This window comes from Mesoplodon bidens (assembly GCF_964165515.1).
Source record: "Mesoplodon bidens genome assembly, chromosome: X".
NCBI classification, from domain to species: domain Eukaryota; kingdom Metazoa; phylum Chordata; class Mammalia; order Artiodactyla; family Ziphiidae; genus Mesoplodon; species Mesoplodon bidens.
Window position 1 is genome coordinate 38898612 of NC_138163.1, and position 24628 is coordinate 38923239.

The 24628-nt window shown below is 36.2% G+C and overlaps 1 protein-coding gene across 2 annotated transcripts in view; it reads left to right on the top strand.

Annotated features, from left to right (window-relative positions):
- The window catches only part of KLHL13 (kelch like family member 13), a gene marked incomplete at its 5' end in the record, with an annotated part of 190814 nt that overhangs the window by 69226 nt on the left and 96960 nt on the right, over positions 1 to 24628 (top strand). For both annotated transcript variants that reach the window (XM_081222704.1, XM_081222705.1), the window contains one exon: positions 7085 to 7158. In XM_081222704.1, coding sequence (XP_081078830.1) covers positions 7109 to 7158 — 50 coding nt within the window. The remainder of the gene's footprint in view (positions 1 to 7084; positions 7159 to 24628) is intronic.

Consider the following 24628-nt stretch of genomic DNA (forward strand, 5'->3'; position numbering starts at 1 on the left):
TTTATTTCTTTTTTATTAAAATATTTCAAGCATAAGGAAAAGTACAGAGACCAGTATAACAAACACTCATATAACCCCCATTTAGCTATGTAATACCTTAACATTTTGCCATTTTTGTTTCAGATCCTTAGCAAAACGCTAGATACAGGCGCAGCTCCTTGGCATATCTCTCCCCAGTTGCATTCCTCTCCCTTTCTCTCTGGAGGTAACGACTATGCCAAATTTTCTCATCGTTCCTATGAATATTTTTATGCTTTTCCTACATATGTATGTATGTGTATATCAATCTGGTATTATCCTATGTGCTTTTGAAATTTATTCCATAGTATTGTACTACTTTTAGTTTACATATTTTTACTGAAGTATAGTTGACTCACATTGTTATGTTAGTTTCAAGTGTACAGCAAAGTGATTCAGTTATACATATACACACACGCACACATATATATATATATTCTTTTTCAGATTCTTTCCCCTTATAGCTTATTACAAAATATTGACTATAGTTTCCGGTGCGATACAGTAGGACCTTGTTGGTTATCTATTTTACATATAGTAGTGTGTATCTGTTAACCCCAAACTCCTAATTTATCCCTCCCTCCACTTTCCCCTTTGGTAACCATAAGTTTGTTTTCTATGTCTGTAGGTCTATTTTTGTTTTGTATATAAGTTCATTTGTATCATTTTTTTTTAGATTCCACACATAAGTGATATCATGATATTTGTCTTTCTCTGTCTGGCTTACTTCACTTTAGTATGATAATCTCTAGGTCCATCCATATTGCTGCAAATGGCATTATTTCATTCTTTTTTATGGCTGAGTAGTATTCCATTGTGTATGTGTGTGTGTGTGTGTGTGTACACACACACACACATCACGTCTTTATCCATTCATCTGTTGATGGACATTTAGGTTGCTTCCACATATGTCTTGGCTATTGTAAATAGTGCTGCTTTGAACATTGGGGTGCATGTATCTTTTTGTATTATGGTTTTCTCTAGATATATGCCTAGGAGTGGGATTGCAGGATCATATGGTAACTCTATTTTTAGTTTTTTAAGGAACCTCCATACTGCTCTCCATAGTGGCTGCACCAACATAATGTTCCCACCAACAGTGTAGAAGGGTTCCCTTTTCTCCACACCATCTCCAGCATTTATTATTTGTAGACTTTTGATGATGGCCATTCTGACTGGTGTGAGGTGATACCTCATTGTAGTTTTGATTTGCATTTCTCTAATAATTAGTGATGTTGAGCAGCTTTTCATGTGTCTTTTGGCCATCTGTATATCTTCTTTGGAGAAGTGTCTATTTAGATCTTCTTCCCATTTTTTGATTGAGTTGTTTGTGTTTTTTTGATAGTGAACTGTATGAGCTGTTTGTATATTTTGGAGATTAATCCCTCGTTGTTTGCATTGTTTGCAAATATTTTCTCACATTCTATAGGTTTTCTTTTTGTTTTGTTTATGGTTTCCTTTGCTGTGCGAAAGCTTTTGAGTTTAATTAGGCCCCATTTGTTAATTTTTGCTTTTATTTCCATTAGTCTAGGAGACAGATCCAAAAAGATCTTGCTATGATTTATGTCAAAGAATGTCCTGCCTCTGTTTTCCTCTAGGAGTTTTTTAGCATAATGCTTTTCATATTTACCTGCTCTAGTATCTCCCGTTATGAAAACAAAGTAAAACAAAACATTATCTACTTCTATCCTATATCCCTCTCCATCTACCACCTATTTATATCTCTTCCTAAGTGAGTGTTATGTGTGCCTGTTTCCTCTCTTCGTTCTCTCTTGAACCCACAATAATGAAACTGTTCACCACCATTCCATGTAAACAGTTCTTATCAAGGTGACCAGTGACCTCTGGGTTACCACACTGAGTTATTTCTCCATCCTTCACTTAACCTCTCAACAGCATCTGACACACTTGGTTATCCCTTTCTTCATGTAACACTTTAGTTTACCTTTTAGATTACTACATCTCCCTGGTTTTCCTCCTACCTCATGGCTACTCCTTCTTACTCTTTTTGCCACATTCTCATTAGTTTTTATTTTGAAATAAATAGAACAGAAAAGTATAGACTGAAAATGGAACATCTCTCCCTGCCCCCCTCAAAACCCATATTCCCTCTCACTAATAAAAAATATAAACAGGCTTCATTTGTGTGTGCATGTGTGTATAAATTTCATAGGTTGAAACAGTGCCTTATTTTAAATGACAATTATTTGTTTATTAATGATTTTTATTTTCTGTACACTTCCTGTTTATATTATTTGCTCACTTTTACTATAGTGTTTTATTGGTTTTATTGATTAAGTGTTCGTGTTTGTGTGTACAAATTAAAATCATTAACTCTGTTGTCTGTCATGTGTATTGTGAAAATTTTTTTGAATTTTATTTTTTTATACAGCAGGTTCTTATTAGTTATCCATTTTACAGACATCAGTGTATACATGTCAATCCCAATCGCCCAATTCATCCCACCCCCACCACCCCCTCACTGCTTTCTCCCCTTGGTGTCCATACGTTTGTTCTCTACATCTGTGTCTCTATTTCTGCCCTGCAAACCAGTTCATCTGTACCATTTTTCTTGGTTCCACATGCATGCGTTAATATACGATATTTGTTTTTCTCTTTCGGACTTACTTCACTCTGTATGACAGTCTCTAGATCCATCCATGTCTCTACAAATGACCCAATTTCATCCCTTTTTATGGCTGAGTAATATTCCATTGTATATATGTACCACATCTTCTTTATCCATTCCTCTGTTGATGGGCATTTAGGTTGCTTCCATGACCTGGCTATTGTAAATAGTGCTGCAATGAACATTGGGGTGCGTGTGTCTTTTTGAATTATGGTTTTCTCTGGGTATATGCCCAGGAGTGGGACTACTGGGTCATATGGTAATTCTATTTTTAGGTTTTTAAGGAACCTCCATACTGTTCTCCATAGTGGCTGTATCAATTTACATTCCCACCAACAGTGCAAGAGGGTTCCCTTTTCTCCACATCCTCTCCAGCATTTGTTGTTTGTAGATTTTCTGATGATGCCCATTCTAACTGATGTGAGGTGATACCTCATTGTACTTTTGATTTGCATTTCTCTAATGATTAGTGATGTTGAGCATTCTTACATGTGTTTGTTGGCAGTCTGTATATCTTCTTTGGAGAAATGTCTATTTAGGTCTTCTGCCCATTTTTGGATTGGGTTGTTTGTTTTTTTAATATTGAGCTGCATGAGCTGTTTATATATTTTGGAGCTTAATCCTTTGTCCATTGATTTGTTTGCAAATATTTTCTCCCATTCTGAGGGTTGTCTTTTCATCTTCTTTGTAGTTTCCTTTGCTGTGCAAAAGCTTTTAAGTTTAATTAGGTCCCATTTGTTTATTTTTGTTTTTATTTCCATTACTCTAGGAGGTGGATCAAAAAAGATCTTGCTGTGATTTATGCCAAAGAGTGTTCTTCCTACATTTTCCTCTAAGAGTTTTATAGTGTCCAGTCTTACATTTAGGTCTCTAATCCATTTTGAGTTTATTTTTGTGTGTGGTGTTAGGGAGTGTTCTAATTTCATTCTTTTACATGTAGCTGTCCAGTTTTCCCAGCACCACTTATTGTGAATTATTTTTACTGCTTTATCAAATGCCATTTGACTTTGAGGTTTTTTTGAAGTACAGAATTCTAATTTTTTGCTACAATCAGATTTAACAGTTTTTTCCTTTATGGTTCCCGGGTTCTGGGTGCTGCTTACCTTCTCCACTGAATCATTATAAATAATTTCACTAGGGTTTTCTTTAGTACTGCTTCAAAGCTTCCTTTTTTACCTTTAAATCTTTGGTCCTTCTGGAATTTATTTAGTGTATGAAGTGAAGTAGTGTACAACCTATTTATTTTTCTAAGTGACTCCCTGGTTGTCTCCCAATCGTTTAATCATCTCTATTTCTCTTACTCGTTTGAGGACCACCTTCACTGTAGAGTAATTCCCTGATGTATTTAAATTCCTCACAAATTATTAAAATAATTTATTTATTTCAGTTTTATTTTTCAAACCACTGCAGTGTGATTCTCCCCACTCATCGAACTACTCTTGAAAAAAGGTCATCGTGGACTTTATAGCTGTCAAATCATTTAGCTGTATCTTACTTTGGGCAGAACGTGAAACAGTTGAATACCCTCCAACCACTGTTCTTGTGAACTATCCTTCTTCTTTTCACAGTTCTCTTAGTTTCCCTCCTACCTATTGTCTCTTTTCTTTGCTAGCTTATCTTCCTCTGTTTATTGTACAAAAGTGTTCGTTGAGTTTGCACTTTCCCCTGGCATGAATAATATTTTCCAGTCTCAACACTTAACTGGCTAAATATCCCTGTGTTTTCCTTTCTACTTCCAACCTAAATCTAGACCTATATTTCCAATTTTCTGTTAGATACTATATGTTGTGCCCTGGGTTACTTCTGTATGTCTATACAAACCATTGTTGTTTTTGTTTTCAGTGTTTTTCCTTCTTTCTATACCCTACCTCACTTGATATCATCACCATTTCCTCCTGTTACTTAAATAGATTTTGTCTTTGATATGTCCCCTTATCCCTTTAAAATCTGTCATAAGTCCTAGTTCTTCCTGCCTGCCCTCATAGTCCTTGTCTGTGCTCTCATTTCATGCCTTGATTTTGGAAGTAGTTTCTTATCGGTCTCCATACTTCTGGTCTCTCTCTCTGATCCACCACCACATTGCAGGCAGTGTTAATTTTCTAATACATATGTTTGATCATACAAACTCCATGGTTAAAAATGGTTTTGGTTTCATTTATATCCTGCATAAATTGATCACATGCACTTACTTCCTCTCTCTTCCTAACTCCATTAAAATGAGAGTAAAGAAATGGAAAAATTCAAAAGGACGAAGAGAACAGGAATGGAAACACTGACAGATGTAAGGTTGGAACTATTTTTTCACTTAGAGCAAAGGAAGTTACAACTCCAGTATCTTCCCCTACATGAACTTTCGAGAGAAACCAACTCATTCTTCCCATAGAATTCCTAATATTTCTAGACTTGGAGGCTCCTAGTCTGTAGAAGGCAGGAATGAGTCATGAGATTGAAAGCATGGGCTGTTCTTTGAAAGTCTAAAATAAGTCGCTGAAGTCTCCTGTACCAACACCCCCTCTCTGCTTCTCTGGAGACCAGAGGTTTATTATGTGGAGAATTTGACAGGAGAGCCCCAGACTCAGAGATCCAGGTGCAGCAAGTGGCTTGCTTAAAACGATGGGATTATGTAAAAGTTTGCATACCTAATTTTGGGACCTGTATGTTCTACCCTAGATGCAGTTGGTAAAAAGTTTCATGAATTAATTATTTTCACATTCCAAGATTCCTAATAGTAATCTAGATATAGCTGGTTTTCTCTTGGCACGTCTTCTAAAAGATCATGTAGCCTAAACAAAATAAAAATTTCTGAACCTCTCAAAGTTCTCTCACTGGTTAAACATTTTTAGAAAAGGTAAGTCAAAAGTCAGTTGAGGGCTTCCCTGGTGGCGCAGTGGTTGAGAGCCCGCCTGCCGATGCAGGGGACACGGGTTCGTGCCCCGGTCCGGGAAGATCCCTCGTGCCGCAGAGTGGCTGGGCCCGTGAGCCATGGCCGCTGGGCCTGCGTGTCCGGAGCCTGTGCTCTGCAATGGGAGAGGCCACAACAGTGAGAGGCCCGCGTACCGCAAAAAAAAAAAGTCAGTTGATTTTGAGATGCTTAAAAAATTTATTTTGTTTAGGCTACTTAGTTTCGTTACTTGTAATAACAGAATATAAGCAGAGAAATGCGATTGTGCAAATAATTATGAATGCTATGTTGTCATTTGATTTGTTTCTTTTTTAGAGTTTTGAAGACCCAAGAAACAGAGTACAGTTGACCCTGAAACAGTACAGGAGTTAGGGGCACCAACCCCTAAACAGTTGAAAATCCCCGTACTGCTATCTCTGCTGTTAAAAAAAAAAAAGAATTGATAAATGATGCACCCAAGGGCAGGAAGTTGAAACAGTTTGGATAGAATCAGGACTGAAACCCTAGTTCTTCTGATTCCACATATTATGATCTCTAATTGAACACAAGCTTTTCCCCACACTTAGTTAATTTAAAAATTTGTAAAATGAAAATGCAGGTACTATATTTATTGAGAAAAATATATAAGTGGATCTGCACAGTTCAAACCTGTTTTGTTCATGGTCAACTGTACTTTTCCCCTTCTACTTCTTTTCCTTTTGCCCCTAAATTAAGGGGCAGGTGAAGGCAGGGAACAATGAAGAAAATCGTTTTTCCTCTAGCTTAATTATTTTAGGTTTTCAAGTAGTTTTATAACAAACATAATTATATGAACAAACTAAACTGGATACTATACCTTTTTATCTTCCCAATGCAATAAATTGATTTTATTAACAAGAAACATTTATGTAAATTATACATTTTTGCTTCCCAATGTAGTTGAAATTAATAGAATACATTAAATATATTCTCGCCAATGCAAAGCATCCACATTACTAAAAACCAATATATACTATAGTTTACTACCACCTCGCCTGCTCCTTTCCCGTAAAAACAATGTTCCTACCTCTATTACCTATTTTATATCTTTAAGGTTTAAAAATCTTTCAACAATCTTTCTATCCTTAATTTTGACCAACCACTTCGAAAATCGTGCGCCCTGCATATGGGCCCCACAGGCCTCAAGTCCCTCTGGTAACTCTTCGCTTCTTAACTTCTCTGTCTCACCCAACTTCACACATACTCCCCAGGTCTTCTGACTCTCATTTAATCCATCTTCCTGTATACATGGTGGTTTTTCCGTAGATCATTGTTGGCTAATGATTTCACATGAAATCAGTCAGTACTCTTTAATGATTTCAGTGTTGAATTTCGTAGGTATTTGGACTATTGCAGATTCAGTTTCTTAATTTTCATAAGCTGTAATATGGATATTAGGTACATGGACATACATTTTGCCTATCGCAAAATATGTAAAATATTACAAAGGTAACATAATGTGAAAATTCTAGTGTTGATTTTCATAGTAAATATTGACTTCTTTTCCTCCTGAACAGGTCGTTCTCCAACTTCTAGAGGTGATGGATCATCTGCATAGAGGAGAATCAGTTGCTGCAATACTCCGTAACCGGTATATTTATAGAAGCAATTTACCTTATAAGTTATATAATGTCTCTTCTGCTTATTTATTTACCTAACATAGTTGGTACTCAATAAATATTTGTTGAATACCTGGCATAAAATAAAAGTATTTGCTATATGAGTGAATAAAAGAATGCCTGGGTGACAAAGAAATGGAATGAAGAACATGTTAATGACTGTGTGTTCTGAGCTAATGAAAAAAATAGAAAATATAATCAGAAATCAAAATTGGTGTACATTGTGAACACCTGGAATTCAGTCAGTGGAGCTATTGATCTGAATTTTTAGTTTTAAAGCATACCAATGAATAAATACTGGTATCTGTTGCTTATGAATAGATGTCTCAACGAAGTATTTTTTAAAATAGTATTGCCCTGTGATTGTGTGTACCTTTCTGTTATTTAAAATTCCAGTTAAAACTTTTTTAGGGAGTTCTGAGAAATTGAGAGCTTCCTCTGTCAATTTAGGATTTTAAATTCGTGGTTTAAAGAAACATAGCCTTTACTTTGCAGGTGTGAAAGAGTATCCCTTATTCTCAATAGTTTAATTGTATGGTTTGGGTGAAATATTTGAAATAATATGCTGGAGTTGTCTGTATCGTGGTTCTGATAGTTACTAGTGTAGTCTTGGTTAAGTTTTTTTAATTGCTCTGGGCCTTAACTTTCTCATCTGTGAATTGGGGATAATAATAATACCTATATCTCAAGGTTGTTTTGAGGATTAAAAAAGTGTCTATTGGGTGTGTGTGTCTGAGTGGAGAGAAAGAGCTTGGCAAGTAATTCACGGTATATCAGTGCTTGTGTTGAAATATAAATGTGGGATTTTAACTATTTTGAAAATACAATATTTGTGTTACTAAATTCTAAAGTACTTTAAAAATAGGTGTGTCTTAAAAGAATATGGAAGGGGGGAAAGGCTGAAGTATAAAGGGGACACATATAACGTCATTGTTATTTGAAAGATACCATGCTAGGAATTGTACATACTATTCCCATCAAGGAAATATTGTATGAAAGGTACATGCTTGTTGGAATGTGGGCAAGGGGCTGTAAGGTAGACTTGTTCAGAGATACTGAAAGTCAGGAAATCACAGCAGGAATCATGTGTTGCCATGTTGGGTGAAAAGATAGAAGAGTAGATTGCTGGGCCAGTTGGAGGGGGGAAGTTGTGCCGAATACCTAATGGTGAACTGAGTCTGTATGTAGAGTTCAAGCACTGCTGAAGCGGGGATTCTATATCACACATTTGGAAGAGGAACTAGTGGGATGGCAGGATTTCCTAAGCTCAAGTTGATAACTGTGGTGGTTATAGCATAATTGAATTTGTTTCCATTATTATTATTGAGATATAATTGCATATAGTAAAATACACAAACATTTAAATATACATCTTGATTTTTATACATACAGACATCCAGGTAACCACAACCCAGGTCAAGATAGAAAACAATGCCATCCCTCCAGAGAATTCCCTCGTTCCCGTTTCCAGTTCATGTCCCCTCCCTTCCTACTGACTTACATATTTTGGGTTAGTGTTTCTTGTTCTTGAACTTCATGTAAATGGAGTCAAACACTGTGTATTCTTTTGTGTGTGGCTTCTGTTGTTCAAAATAATGTTTTTGAAATCCACCCTCCATGCAGGTATCTGTAGTTTCTTCTTTTTTTATTGCTCTGTAGCGTTCCATTGTTTAAATATACCACAGTTTGTTTATCCATTTCTTGTTGAGAGTCACTTAAGTTATACCCATTATTTGGCTATTATCAATTAAGCCGTTGTTGACATTTTTTAACAAATCTTTTTGTGGCCATATACACTCATTTCCTTTGGATATATACCTAGAAGTAGAATTGGTGGGTCATAGGAGATGTATACATATATTTATTTAATTTATTTAACATTCGTAGAAACTGCCAAACGCTTTTTTAAAGTGGTTATACCATTTTCTTTTCTGACCAGTAATAAGTGAGAATCCTCATAAACTCTTGGTATTTAATTTTAGCTATTCTCTTGGGTATATAGTTGTTTCCCACTATGGTTTTCACTTTGCATTTTCCTCACGTGTTTATTAACTATTTGTGTTTTAGAAGTATCTGTTCAAATTTTTTGCCCATTTAAAAAATTGGGTTTTTTTTTCTCTTTGAGTTTTAAGAGTTTTTAAATTTTTTCTTGATATTTAGATGTATGTATTATGAATATTTTCTTCCAATCTGTAGCTGGCCATCCCATTTTCTTGTTTGTGTCTTTTGGTGAGCAGTTTTATTTTTGTTTCATTTTGATGAAGTTCAATTTATCATTTTTTTTCTTTTATGCTCAGTAATTTTTGCATCTTTCTAAGAAATCTTTACCCTCCCAAATTTCAGGCTTTCTTCCTGATGTTTTATGGTTTTAGCCCTCACATTATAAGTGCATTCTTGACCAGAAACTTAAATAAATGAACTTATGACCTGTTTGTATACACAAATTATGGATCAGTTTCATATTCTAAATAAAATACAAACCAAACACATTTAGGAATGTATGAAAAGTATTAACCCTTTGTGACTAGGAAAGTTTTACCCCAGAGTGTGAATTCCTTAATACCATGAAAGCTACTCATATGACGCATCCTATCAATAGATCTCATAAGAAATAAAAGGTACAGTAAATGCTGAAGGTGTTTGAAAAAAATTCATTGCCCATAAAATAAAGAATTAGTGATAGAAAGTTGCACTCTTAACAAGAAAAATAATTATCTCTCTGAAACCAAGAAACAAGCATCGCACTTAATGATAACTGTAAGAGTTGTTCCTTAAACAGCAACAAAACAAAGATGCCCTTTAATCACCACTTTAAAATATGTATCTATAAGCTATGGCCAATGTCAATAAAGAGGCATACTTAACAGGAAGGAGGAGACAAAAAAATGATCAAGTTTTAGAAGATAGACTCATGTGCCTGCAAAAGCTAAGACATAAAAACAAGTTCTTAATTGACAGAGTTTTAATATAAGTTCTAAATATAGTTGGATATAAGATAAAAATAAAAACCAGTACCTTTTATCTATATTACAAATAGTCATTTAAAATATATAATGGAAAACATTCCATTTACAAAAGCCATAAAATGTAAATATTTAGTAATAACCCCAACAAAAATTTCTAGGACCTATATGAAGAAAATTTAAAAATTCAACTGAGAGATAGGAAAGAAGATATTTTTTAAAAATGGAGAGACATGCAATGGTCCTTGATTAAAAGGCTAAATTTTGGAAAGAGCTCTTCCCAAATTGTTATATAGATTTAACACGAATTTAATGGGAAATTTTAAATTTTGTCAAGGTGATTATTCAGTCAGATAATGAATGTATGAAAGAAATGTATCCCCATTGCTTAATACAATGTCTGACATGTAGTAATTGCTGGTCAAAAAAATCTAATTTTTCTATTTATAATTCAACAAACATTTATTGTGTAATTGCTAAGTGCGAAACATTTTCAGGTGCTAAAATATAATGATGAATATTAAAAGTGATGAATCTTTGTTCTACTGGAGAAAGTTAACGTCGAAAATTAGTAAACAAGGTAGGAAGATAAAGAATTAAGGGTGGAGGGTGGCAGTGCAGAATAGCATCAACCTGTTATTAGTCTTAGATGTTTTTAGTCTTGCAATCTACCATTCATCATATGTTTTACCCTATTAGGACTTTTATTCCAGTGATTCATTTAGTACAGGGAGAGGTCAGCCATATGTGTCTTTTTTTTTTTTTTTTTTTTTTTGCTGTACGCGTGCCTCTCACTGTTGTGGCCTCTCCTGTTCCGGAGCATGGGCTCCAGACGCGCAGACTCAGCGGCCATGGCTCACGGGCCCAGCCGCACCGCAGCATGTGGGATCTTCCCAGACCGGGGCACGAACCCGTGTCCCCTGCACCGGCAGGCGGACTCTCAACCACTGCGCCACCAGGGAAGCCCAGCCATATGTGTCTTGCTTTGTTGCAAACAGCATCTCAGTGTGAGCATCCTCCTCATGTACACATTACGGTAATGTCAGGGAGACATTTGGTTAAGAGTCACCCAGTTGGTGTTATGGTGGTGGTGTGTACTGATGGGGTTCCTAGCTGTAATAAGGATTTCTGCAGTGACATGTAAAGCTCTAACAGTGTTCCAGTTTTCTAAAAGTACTCTTTGATAAATAAAACACAGTATATAATATTGTCTGGTGTTTGCAATAAGGAAAAAGAGTGCCAAACACTGTATAATTGGATTTTCATCCCTTTAACAAATATTATGCACCACTTACTGTGCACGGTGTTAGGGATATGGCAGTGAATGATAATACATGGTTCCCTGCCAGTTTGGTGGCTATTGTAGTAGTCAAAATAAGAAATGAGGAGAGTCAGAACAGAGGTGATGGCAGTGGAAATGAAGAAGAGGGGAACGGAGGGAGCTGTGAAATATTTAGGGGTAACTTTAACAATACTTGGCGTTCAACTAGATTCTTCACACTCTAGTCAACATGATCTTTTAAAATTGATTATCTGATAATGTGGTCCAGATTGCCCTTTCCTGTCCCTGACTATTGAAATCCTACCTGTTCTCCAAGACCCAGATCAAATTCAGTGCCCTATGTATCACCCTTCCCTGATCAATCCAAGCAGATGATCAGGAGGGTCTGTTTTGTCTCTGAACTGGTTTTTTTCCCTGTAGTGAATTTTATCACATTTGGCTCTGCATTGAAATTAATTTGAGCATGTCTTTGCTTACAGCATCATTAAGAGAGCTCTTTTAGAGTGTGACTACCTGTATCTAATGTATATTTATATCACATTGCATATAATGCAGGATTTTGTACATAATAGGCATTCATTAAATATTTATAGAAGTTATAACATTTATCAATAATTATTTGTTGCTGATGATTTTATTTGGTTAAATTGTTCAGGGTAGTTTTGTTTCCCACAGTCAACTCTTACTAATAGTTAAGCAATTGAATATTAAGCAACAATATTTAAGTTGTAAAATAGACTAATGAAATTTACTACAGATTCTAGGAATAAGCTGTGACTTTTTTTTACTGGCTTACTATATAATCATTTCCTAATAGTATATGATGCCAAGGGAACACAGAGCTTTCAATCTGGTCATTTGATATTTTAAAATATTGAGCCTTTACTGTTTGTCAAGCGCTGACCTCATCTGTAACATTTAAGGATTAGAAGATCCCAACCTTCCTCTTAGTTTTAAAAGTCTGGAATTATATCTTTAAACCTAAGCACACAGTAGGTGATAAATAAACACATCTTTGATTAACCTTGAGGATGGTCAGTCATTGAAGATGTCCTTTTTATTACTGTTTTTACAATTTGACTTTATAAACTTCCATGAAGGTATGGTTATTTATGCTTTTTTAAGATTCAAAATTTATGAGGATCTAGTTTTACCTTTGCTAAATTGAGTCAGTGATTATAATAAGGTTAAATCTTAGGCTAGAAGATGCCTATAAGCATTATAATATGAGGGTAATGCACGAATTTCTGAGGCAGTTAAATTTTATACAGTGGACTTTTATTTTGGCTCAGAAATTCTGTAGGTCTTGGTTACCCACTATAATTGTCGTAATACGTTGCTGTAGGTGCACGTTTATCAGCATATTTGTTCCTCTTACCGAATAGTTGCATATCTTTATACAAAGGACTTGAACTTGTTAGTAATGTTGCCTGTTTGATCTTTCTAGAGAATTTTCCATAGAAAGTGTTCCTGCTTCTGGGGAGAGGAATTACTACCCTGATTCTCCTTTCTGTGTCTTAAATGTTCCTGTTCATAATTCTGTACATGTTCTACACATTCTTTCTGGGACATCTCATCTACAGCCATTAGTTGGATCCCAAACTATATGTGAAGACCTTAACATTTCTATGTATGTAACATTTAAATCTTTTTCATGAGTCCCCAACTAAAAAGTGCTGTATTCCTCTCTCTACCAGTTTGTTCATTTGTTTTGACTTTACAAGTAATACATATTTATTATAGAACACTTAAAAATAACAAATTATATACAAATATGCAGGGAAAATAATCACCAAAAGTAACTCTGTTAACCCCTTAATGCATTTTCACTCTAGTCTTTTGGTGCATTTTGAAATGTAACTGAAGTTGTAATTATTGAACATGATATGATTCTAGTGTTGTACTTAAGAGCAGAGGCTTTGAAGTCTTCCAAATACAGGTTCAGGTCAAGCTTTGCTTCTTGCTAGCTGTGTGAACTTTGGAAAGTTTCTTAACCTCTCTGAGTCTGTTTCCTCATCTATAAAATAAAAGAGTATCATTGTTTGGGATTGTTCTGAGAATAAAATAAAATTTTGTAAGGTAGTCACATTCCTGGTACATAGTAAATTCTCAATAAATGGAAGCACTTACTGTTTTATTATACTGTATATCATGTCTGTATCCTGTTTTTCTTAGTTGTATCATGAACATTTTCACATATTAATAAAAACTTGTAGTAGATATAATAGCTGCAAAGTATAAAGTCTTTCACGGTATAAATGATTTCTTAAATATTTAGGTTGGATCCACTTTTGGGGTGTTATTTGTTTTAGTGTCTTCCATATCTATCATATTTTCTCTCCTCACTTTAATATTTGTTATCTTTTTTCCTTTTACTTAATGAATTTATTTTATACTGTATCAGACTCTCTCTTTACTCCCTCTGATATACATTTTGGTTGTTACTCTGGATTAGTTTCCTGGTAGTTGGCAAATACAATTTATTGCTTTCCTCATCTGATCATGTTATCTCATTTGGCTTCCTCTTCCTGCTTTACTGAGGCCGTGTTTCCTCGTTCTCCTGAATGTGCCAAGGGCTTTCAACATTGTTTTCTGACTCCTATATGAAAGCATTTGCAGAGTTCTGCTCTTTCTCTGAGTCTTTATAATGACAAATCTCCTTGTCCTTGTTTTTCAATACATTTTCATTGCTCCCATGCTAGTTGTTTTTCAGTTTGTTTATTCTCAAAGGAAAAAAGATTCCTTGAATGGCCTTTGTACTGGCTGTTCCCTTTGTCTGAAATGTTCTTCCCCGTGGTCTTTGTGTGGCTGGTTCTTCTTTTCAGATCTCCACTTAAATGTCCACTTAAAGGTTTTCTTTGACTACCTACTCTAAAGTGGTCACTTGTTTAGTGTCACACACACACACACACCCAGTTTCATTCTCTGCATGACTCGTCACTACCACTATTAGATATTTTCCTTCTTTGTTTATTATCTATCCGTTTTTGCTAAAATGGAAGCTCTAGGAGGTCAGGGATCTTGTCTGTCTTGATTATCTTTTCCCCCAGCCAAGATTTCTGACCTTGTTTATTTTATTTTATTTTTTTAATTTTTATTTTATATTGGAGTGGAGCTGGTTAACAATGTTGTGTTAGTTTCAGGTGTACAGCAAAGTGATTCAGTTGTACATATACATGTATCTTTTCTTTTTCAAATTCTTTTCCCATTTAGATTATTACAGAATATTGAGCACTGTTTCCTGTGCTATGTAGTAGGTCTTTGTTGGTTATCTATTTTAAATATAGCAGTGTGTACTTTAATTTTAGCACCTATCACCATGTCTTGTACATATTCGTTGCTCAGTAGGTATTTGCCTACTGAATGAATTGACCATTGCCCCTTTATGTGCTCTTGGGTACTAATCCAACCCCTTCCTCAGAGTTTTACCCATGAGCCAATACTGATAGAAATAAATGATTGAAATAAATAGATGAGGGAGAAGAGACAATTCTTCCTTGCAGAACAATTCCGAATTTTATATATGTACGAATGTGTGTGTTTGTATGTATATATTTCCCTCATTCAACAGATGGAACTTCATCTATCTCCCCCCTTGAGTATGGACTTAATGATTTGCTTTCCAAAGGAAAGAGTATGGAAAGGAAAAAACAGTACCTTTATAGTGAAGAAATCTGGCAAATACTACCTGTGGTAGACTTAATAGTGGCTCTCCAAAGATGTCTACATATTAGTCTGCAGAACCTGTGACTGATACTGTATGTGGCAAAAACAGACTTTGCAGATGTGATTAAGTTAAGGACCTTGAGGTGGGGAAATTATCCTGGATTATCCAGGAGAGCCCAGTGTAACCACAAGGGTCCTCATAAAAGGGATGCGGGTGGATTCAGAGTCAGAAAAGGGAGATGTGATGATGGAAGGAGAGTTTGGAGCCATGCTGTTTGAAGATGGAGGAAGGTGTCATGAGCTGTAGAATGCAGGTGGCCTCTAGAAGCTGGAAAAGACAAAGAAACAAATTCTCCCCTCAAGCCCTGCCAATACCTTGATTCTAGACTTCTGACCTCCAAAACATTAAGATAGTCAATTTGTGTTGTTTAAAGCTGTTAAGATTGTAGTTATTTGTCACAGCAGTAATAAGAAATGAATATACCATGTATCCAGAGTCTGGCACACAGGCTTCCCAGTATATAGCAATATTTGTAATTTCTGACTTGATATGAACACAAGAGAGAGGTATCAGGGGTGGACAGTGGAAGGGAACAGCACCTTTGCCAGGTCTGTTTCCATACCTGTGCTGTATTTTCTCACTTTTTGTGTCTGTTAGATATTTAGCGGTAAGTTGGGGGTGGCAGGATCGGAGGCTATTAGCTATTTGTTATTTAAATGTAGACACCCATGTATTCATCTTAAAGTTTTCCTTACCCAACTGTGTAATTTATGCTCACTGTGAAGTATTTGGAAAAATATGGAAAAGTATAATTCTACTTCACTGAAAGCACTGTTAATATTTTAAAACTCATAAATACAAGTGTTTATTCAACATTGAATAAACCAACTCTTATTTCAATAATACCATTGCCTGGTATTGTAAACACGATGGGTCCAAACCTGTCTCATCTCTGTCCCCAGAACCTGCTTCCTCATCTGTGGTCTTGGCCTTGCTTAGTGACACTGCCATTCACTCAGAAAGTTGGCCATCATCCAGGACTCTTCTTTCTTTCTCATTCCCCATATTCAGTCAGTCACCAAGTCCCATTTCCCTTTCCTAATTATTTCTCCAATCCACTCCCTCTGCTGCTTTATTCTTATTACCTCCTTCTTATTTCATACCCACATAGTTTGTCACCTAGATCTTTATAATATCCTTCTAAACTGATTTTTGGCCTCCAGTCTTAAACCTCTTTTACCTCCCACCTCCTTCTCCCACTCTAGTGCATCCCTCCCGTTACAGCCATAATGATCTTTCTGGAATGTAAAGATGTATGTTCATATCGCTTCCTTGTTTAGATTTCTTCACTGGCTCCTCTCTGCCTGCCTAGCCTCATCTCCTGCCTAGAGCACATGTTGCCCTCCCTCAAACTTGGGAGGTGATATGTTTCCTCCTGTTTCCATCCCTCTTGCTGGTACGCCTTCTCCCTGGTTGTTGGCCTAATCAACTCCTGTTTATCCTTCAAGACCCAGCGAAGGTATTATTAACTCCTCTGTGATATTTTCAGTGACATGTACCCCATTCCTCTTCCAAACAGAATTAGGTATTCTTTTCTTATGGCTCCCATAGTATCAACTCTTATTTCAATGGTGGTGGTAGTGGTGATCAAAGTCCCAATAGTAGTGCTAGTTATATTTGAATAGTCATTATAATAGCTGACACATATAGCATTTACTTTGTGCCAGGTTCAAACTCTTAAATACACACACACACACACACACACACACATATAATTCTATATTCCTTATTCCAAATTTATCTTATTCTCATAATAACCCCATGAAGAAGGTACTATCATTATTCTCATTCTACAAATGAGTATATTGAGGCACAGAAAAGTTTAAGTAAGTTGTCCAGGGTCACATAGCTAATAAGCATGGATGCAGGGCTCACACCCAGAAAGTTCAGCTCAGTCTGTGCATTCAACCATATGCCCATCTGTCTCCTTCCCTGGGTTGTGAACTCCCTTAGGACTTTTTACCTACTACCCATGTTGTTGACCCTAAGGCCAAGGCATTTCTGCTGTATTTTGGAAGTGCATACCATTAATAGGTTAAGTGCTATAAATGAATTGGGAACCTGGAAACTGATAAAAGTAAGTTTTTCTTTAAAAAGTTTTCTCTTCTCTCCTTTTCCAATCCTTCAGTTTTTCCCCCTTTTCGTCTTCCCAACAAATGCAGTTGCATGGAAAGTGTTGAAAGATTATGTAAAATTTCCAAAGGCTCCTGAACCACAGTTGGGTCATGGTTTACATGGGACTAGGAACATGGACCCATGAAATAATTCAGAGCCTTAACGATGTGGATGCTTTTTAAAAATATACAGTCAGACAACAAAGTTTTCCTTTTGGTTATCAGTGTTGTGTGATATTTTGACTTCCTATCTCCTAATACTTTTCTTTCTGCCATTGCTTCATTTTAGATTAAAATGAATAGAAAAAGAGTAATACCTTTTCTTTTTCCTGGAAGGAAGCTCTACTCTTCCTTTGGATTGTAGTTTCTGTGCCTGGCTTTGGGTTTTAGCTATGGCAATCTCAAGCTTTGTGACCCTCAGGCAGCCCTATTATGGGTCTCCTCTGAGAGCCCAAGGCCTTAATCTGCCATTGAGGGAAAGGAAACGTGTCCACCTCCCTTACTTCCTACCCTTATTGGGTAGATAATGAAATAAATTCTTCCAAAGGTGGAGACGTTTTCCTTTATCAGCCCAGCATGGCATAGCTGACATAGATACGAGCCTCAGATAGCTAGAAAGAAATCCTCTGGTGATTTTAGCAATCTCCTTTTCAGGAAACAAAATAACAGAGGCAGCAGAGTGAATTTGAATTAAACTTGTTTTTGACAGGAGCTGTGCCTAGATATAGACAGTGTCCTTTATTTTTCCTGGCACATTATTGAAAATAGTATTATGTAACTTTGCCTGAACTTGTCTGAGATCAGCCATTGTCCAGAGCTGGCTAGAACGTACTTTTCTCTCTAGGTTCCCTGAGGCAGTGCTAAAACCAATAAGGCCTCTAGGGAGAGAATAGCTATTTGGTCTCCAGACCCTACAGTCTGCCCCTTCACGTTACATTTATCCATTGACCGTGTGGCATGAAGGGGAATGTACATAAATATTAGCTTTTGATCCCATGCTCCTACCCATTCCCTTTAAGGGTAGTTCATTACCTGATAGACACTTCTGTTGAAAAGGCAGAGTGCAGTCCTGAGTTTGAAAAACTCTGTTTTCTGGTCCTGGCTCTGCCAACATAACAGTGGCAATTTACTTAATATGCTATCGATTTCTTTCTTTTTCTTTCTCCCTTTTTTCCAAACAGAAATATTTTCTTTCTCCTGTCTTGAAAATTAATGAGATGATATGCTTGAATTACTTTGTTCTCCCTGGAAGGTAGACCCTCCAGCAGGTCGAGTTGATTTTTGAAAGGAGTTGAAAACAGAGTTAAGGCTATTTGTTTTTCTAAGAATAGTTGCAGCTCCACAAAAAAGAGACTGCATTTCTTTAGAGATAGAAAAAGATTGTAGAGATGTTGTACAACCCTCTTAAATATAAAACGAAAGGGAATCTGATACGCAAAGGTGAGAGAACTTTTCCAAGTTCGCATAGCGAGGGAAAGAGCCAAGACACAAGTACCCATGTTTTCTGACATAAAGTGTCATTTTTACCTCAGAAACCTACATTTTGCACATTTAAAGCAAAAAAAGTAGTTTCTATAATTAAACGTTTTCTGTCAGATTTTCGGTATTGTATGGTGCATAAATTTTGTATTTACAGTTAAATTGGTATATAGTCTATCATTATTTATATGTGTAAAACACTTTTGGCTAAATAGTTCAAGTAGTTTCTTTTCTGTGGGATGGATAAGTATTAATAAGGGAATTAATGCTTACATTAATTACAATAAGGGAATAAGTCTTAATCTAATAATCAGTGGCAAGTAGGGAGGTAGATAAAAATGATCGAAACGTAACCCAGTCAGTGTCCTGAACGTTACTATGAGCACTATTCTCGTGTAGTATTTGGCCATAAACATATATTTAATGACACGTCTGTATCCAGACACAGCTCTTGCTGTTAACAACGTTGTTAATTCAATTTCAACTCATTCTCCTGCTTCAGTCATTTTGTTTCCCCTAAAGCAGATTGCTAAAATCATCAATTTCTTTCCAGCTGTCTATAGCCCCATGTATTAGTTTCCTCTTGCTGCTGTAACAAATAACCAGAATCTCAGTGCTTAAAACAACACAAATTTATTATCTTGCATTTCTGGAGGTCATGGGGCTAAACTCAAGGTATAGGCAGGACTGTGTTCCTTTTGCAGTCTTTAAGGGAGAATCTGCTTCCTCACCTTTCTCAGCTTTCAGAGGCCGCCTGCACTCCTTGCTCTCTTCCTCCATCTTCAAACCCAGCAACAGTGGGTTGAGTTCATTTCACATCTCATCACTTGGACCTCTTCTGCTTCCTTTTTCCAATTTTAAGAATGCTTATGATTATATTGAACCTACTTGAATAATCCAGTATAATCCCCCCATTTCATAGCCCTCAGTTTAATCACATCTGCAAAGTCTTTTTTGCCATGTGAAGTAACATATTCACAGGTCTTGGGGATTAGGCAGTGTTCTGGGGATTAGGCCATTGTCTTGCTCACCACACTCAGTATCCATGTCTACACTACCATGCTGTATGTTTGCCTTCTGAGAGTGTTAAGATAATGACTCTTTTTCAGTTTTAAGAATTATTTTCTAAAACATTTATCACAAATTCTTATTCCAGTGCCCCTCATGTGCTTTCCTTCCCTTTTCTTTAAAATATATATTTTATTTATTTATTTATTTGGCCATGCCACGCAGCTTGCAGGATTTAGCTCCCTGACAAGGGATTGAACCTGGGCCCTCAGCAGTGAAAGCACCACGTCCTAACCACTGGACCGCCAGGGAATTCCCTTCCTTCTCTTATTAAGAGAATTTTTACACATTACAGATGAAATAATATGTATACATATATGAAAATTACAGAAGTTTTGGAAAATTCAGAAAACAAAATAAATCACACATTATTTCACCTTATCTAAGGTAAACCAGTTATTGTGTTGTACATCCTTTCAACTGTTTTTCCATGCATATGTTTTACATGGTCATCATGTATGTACAATTTTGTATTTTACAAAGTGCTGCCATTAACACTTTCCATATTGTTAATAATCTACTTAATAATCACCTAATGAAGAAAAATAACATTTTTTAAATAAAATTAATCTACGTATAATAGAAAATTTAGAAAATACAGAAATGTATAAATAAAAAATAATTTCTAGTGTCATTATTCAGATTTAACTACTCTTTTAACATTTAGATATATTTCACTCAGCCATTTTTTCCTCCCTTTTTTAAATAAAGTAAAATTAGACTCATACCTTATACATATTTTTATATCATGTTTTTCTCTAATAATGCAGTTTTAACATTTCTCCATATTACTACTATATATTGTTCTAAATGGTACCATTTAAAATAAATAGTATTGCAAAATTAATATATCTCATTATTTTTAGAACTTAGAAAGTACTTTTATGAAAAGAAAATTTATATCATTCAGTTATTTAACTACTCGGTTAATATATTGGTCTATATTTATATAAAATGTATGTATATGTATTATTTTTATAAAAATAGGCTCATATTATAGATATTATTTTGTATTTGTATTTTTCACATAATATATCAAGAGTATCGTTCTGTGTCCTCATTCCTTTTCATCATCACTCAACATGATATGCTTATAAAATGCTGTCTGGAACATAATAAGCACTAAAATATTTCCTCTTAAAGTTGTTATGATGAACCTCATTATAAGTATTATTTTAGTTTATGCATGTACCAAAATTTATATTAATATTTTCCAATTTGTACTACTTTTTATTTTGAAACAATCTCAAATTTACAGAAAAACTATAATATCAGTACACAGAACTCTTCTTTTTCTTGAACCATTTTAGAGTAACTTGCTGACACAATGCCCACTAGCCCCAAATTCTCTAGTGTATAACTTCTATAAATGAGAACATTCTCCTAAATAACCTCAATTCAACCATAAAAATCAGGAAATTAACATTAATCCATTACCACATTCTAATCAAGGCCCATTCAGATATTTCCAATTATCCCCAAAATGTTCTTCTTAGCAAAAAGTTCCAGTTCAGATTCATGCATTGCATTTAATTGTAATATCGCTTCAGTTTTCTTCATATGGAACACTTCCTCAGTCTTTCCTTGATTTTCATGACCTTGGCACTTTTGAGGACTAAAGGCCAATTATTTTGTAAAATGTCCTTCAGTTTGGCTTAGTCCTAATGGTTTGTCATGATTCTATTCAGGTTTTCCTTCTTTAGCAGGAATTGCACAGAAATGATACTGTGTTCTCATTGCAGCCTATCAGGTGACATGTGATTTTAATTTGTCCTATATTGGTGATGTTAACTTGATTAAGCTGCTGTCTGTCAGGCTTCTCCACTGTAAAATTACTTTTCCTCTCCCTTCTAATTAATGGTGTTTCTGGGCAGGTAGTGGGAGTACCTTGAGACTCTATAAATACCTTTTTCCTCATCAAACTTTTTTTTTTTACTTGAAGTATAGTTGATTTACAGTATTGTGTTAGTTTCAGGTGTACAGCAAAGTGATTCAGTTATAAATATATATATTTTTCAGATTATTTTCCATTATAGGTTATTATAAGACATTGACTATAGTTCTGTGCTATACAGTAAATCCTTGTTGCTTATCTATTTTATGTATAGTAGTTTGTATCTGTTAATTCCATACTCCTGATTTATCCCTCCCCCCTTCCTTTCCCCTTTGGTAAGCATAAGTTTGTTTTCTATGTCTGTGAGTCTGATTCTGTATTATTTTTTAGATTCCACATATATGTTATATATTTGTCTTTCTCTGTCTGACTTCACTTAGTATGATAATCTCTAAGTCAATTCACATTGCTGCAAATGGTAATATTTCATTCTTTTTTATGGCTGAGTAATATTCCATTGTATAAATATGCCATGTCTTCTTAATCCAATCTCCTGTTGATGGACACTTTGTTTCCATGTCTTAGCTATTATAGATAGTGCTGCTATGAACATTGGAGTGCATGTATCTTTTCGAATTAGAGTTTTCATCCTTTCTGGTTATATGCCCTGGAGTGGGATTGTTGGGTTGTATGGTAGTTTTATTTTTAGTTTTTTAAGGAACCTCCATACTGCTCTCCATAGTGGCTGCACCAATTTACATTCCCAGCAACAGTGTACAAGGGTTCCCTTTTCTCCACACCCTCTTCACACATACACACATACACATTTACATCTGTATTTCAATATGTTGAAAACTATGAATTCCCCTCAATACCTAAAATTCCTTTTTTAAAAAAAATTTTTATTGGAGTGTAGTTGATTTACCCTCAAATTCTAATACAACACCATAGAGCACATTCTAGCTTTCTGCCTTTCCATGTTTTCACCCCTCAATCTCTAATATTAAGAAACATGTCTCCTGGGGAATTCCCTGGTGGTCCAGTGATTAAGACTCGGTGCTTTCACTGCCGAGGGCCCGGGTTCAATCCCTAGTCGGGGAACTAAGATCCCACAAGCTACACGGCTTGGACAAAAAAATGAAAAAAAAGAAATGTGTCTCTCCCATTATTTGGCCAGTGCCATATGCAGCCCGTATCCTGTTGATGCACCCTGCCCTCTCCCTCCCCGGATGTTGGCCTCCAACGAACGGTCCCAGTCTGGCTGTGGCTGCTGTCCCCCAGCATGAATACTGCCATCATTTTGTTTGGGGTTCAACTCGCCATGCCTGGCCATCCTTGATGTTGCTTCCTCATCCTCTGCAGCCCCATAAAGGGCCTTCACCATGCCCTCCCTCCCCTGCCCTCACCAGAGGATGCCTACTTTGCTTGATGCCACTTAGGGCTTTCTGACGAAACTGTTCAGGAAGGGGAAGGGCATGAACTTTCTCTTTATTTTGACTGCTCAGTTGTTGTCACTTTTTTTCTCACAAATATATATATATATTTTTTTGCGGTACACGGGCGTCTCACTGTTGTGGCCTCTCCCGTTGTGGAGCACAGGCTCCAGATGCGCAGGCTCAGTGGCCATGGCTCACGGGCCCAGCTGCTCCGCGGCATGTGGGATCCTCCCGGACCGGGGCATGAACCCGTGTCCCCTGCATCGGCAGGCGGGCTCCCAACCACTGCGCCACCAGAGAAGCCCACAAACAAAATTTTTAATGATTACTGCCCTTCTGTTGGATGTTTAATTATCTCACATACTTTTTGTTGTTGTTATTCTTATAAATAAATAGTGTTTTCATGCAGTCAGCATCCACATTTTCTTCATTATATTTTATGGTATTTTTGCTTGTCAACTTGAGTTCTTCAGATTAATATTAATTAGCTTACTAATTAATGATTATTTCTGATTTGATTATTATTTAATGATATTATAGAAATATGATGTCAGAAAATGAGGAAGTTGAGAATTAGATGTTTTTTTTTTTTACTTCTTTATTGGAGTATAATTGCTTTACAATTGTGTGCTAGTTTCTGCTTTATAACAAAGTGAATCAGTTATACATATACATATGTTCCCATATCTCCTCCCTCTTGCGTCTCCCTCCCTCCCACCCTCCCTATCCCACCCATCCAGGTGGTCACAAAGCACCGAGCTGATCTCCCTGTGCTATGCGGCTGCTTCCCACTAGCTATCTATTTTACGTTGGGTAGTGTGTATATGTCCATGCCACTCTCTCACTTTGTCACAGCTTACCCTTCCCCCTCCCCATATCCTGAAGTGCATTCTCTAGTAGGTCTGTGTCTTTATTCCCGTCTTACCCCTAGGTTCTTCATGCCTTTTTTTCCCTTAGATTCCATATATATGTGTTAGCATATGGTATTTGTCTTTCTCTTTCTGACTTACTTCACTCTGTATGACAGACTCTAGGTCCATCCACCTCATTACAGATAGCTCAATTTCGTTTTTTTATGGCTGAGTAATATTCCATTGTATATATGTGCCACGTCTTCTTTATCCATTCATCTGATGATGGACACTTAGATTGTTTCCATCTCCTGGCTATTGTAAATAGAGCTTCAATGAACATTTTGGTACATGACTCTTTTTGAATTATGGTTTTCTCAGGGCATATGCCCAGTAGTGGGATTGCTGGGTTGTGTGGTAGTCCTATTTTTAGTTTTTTAAGGAACCTCCATACTGTTCTCCATAGTGGCTGTACCAATTCACATTCCCACCAACAGTGCAAGAGTGTTCCCTTTTTTCCACACCCTCTCCAGCATTTATTGTTTCTAGGTTTTTTGATGATGGCCATTCTGACTGGTGTGAGATGATATCTCATTGTAGTTTTTTTTTTTTTTTTTTTTAATGGTACGCGGGCCTCCCACTGTTGTGGCCCCTCCCGTTGCGGAGCACAGGCTCCGGACGCACAGGC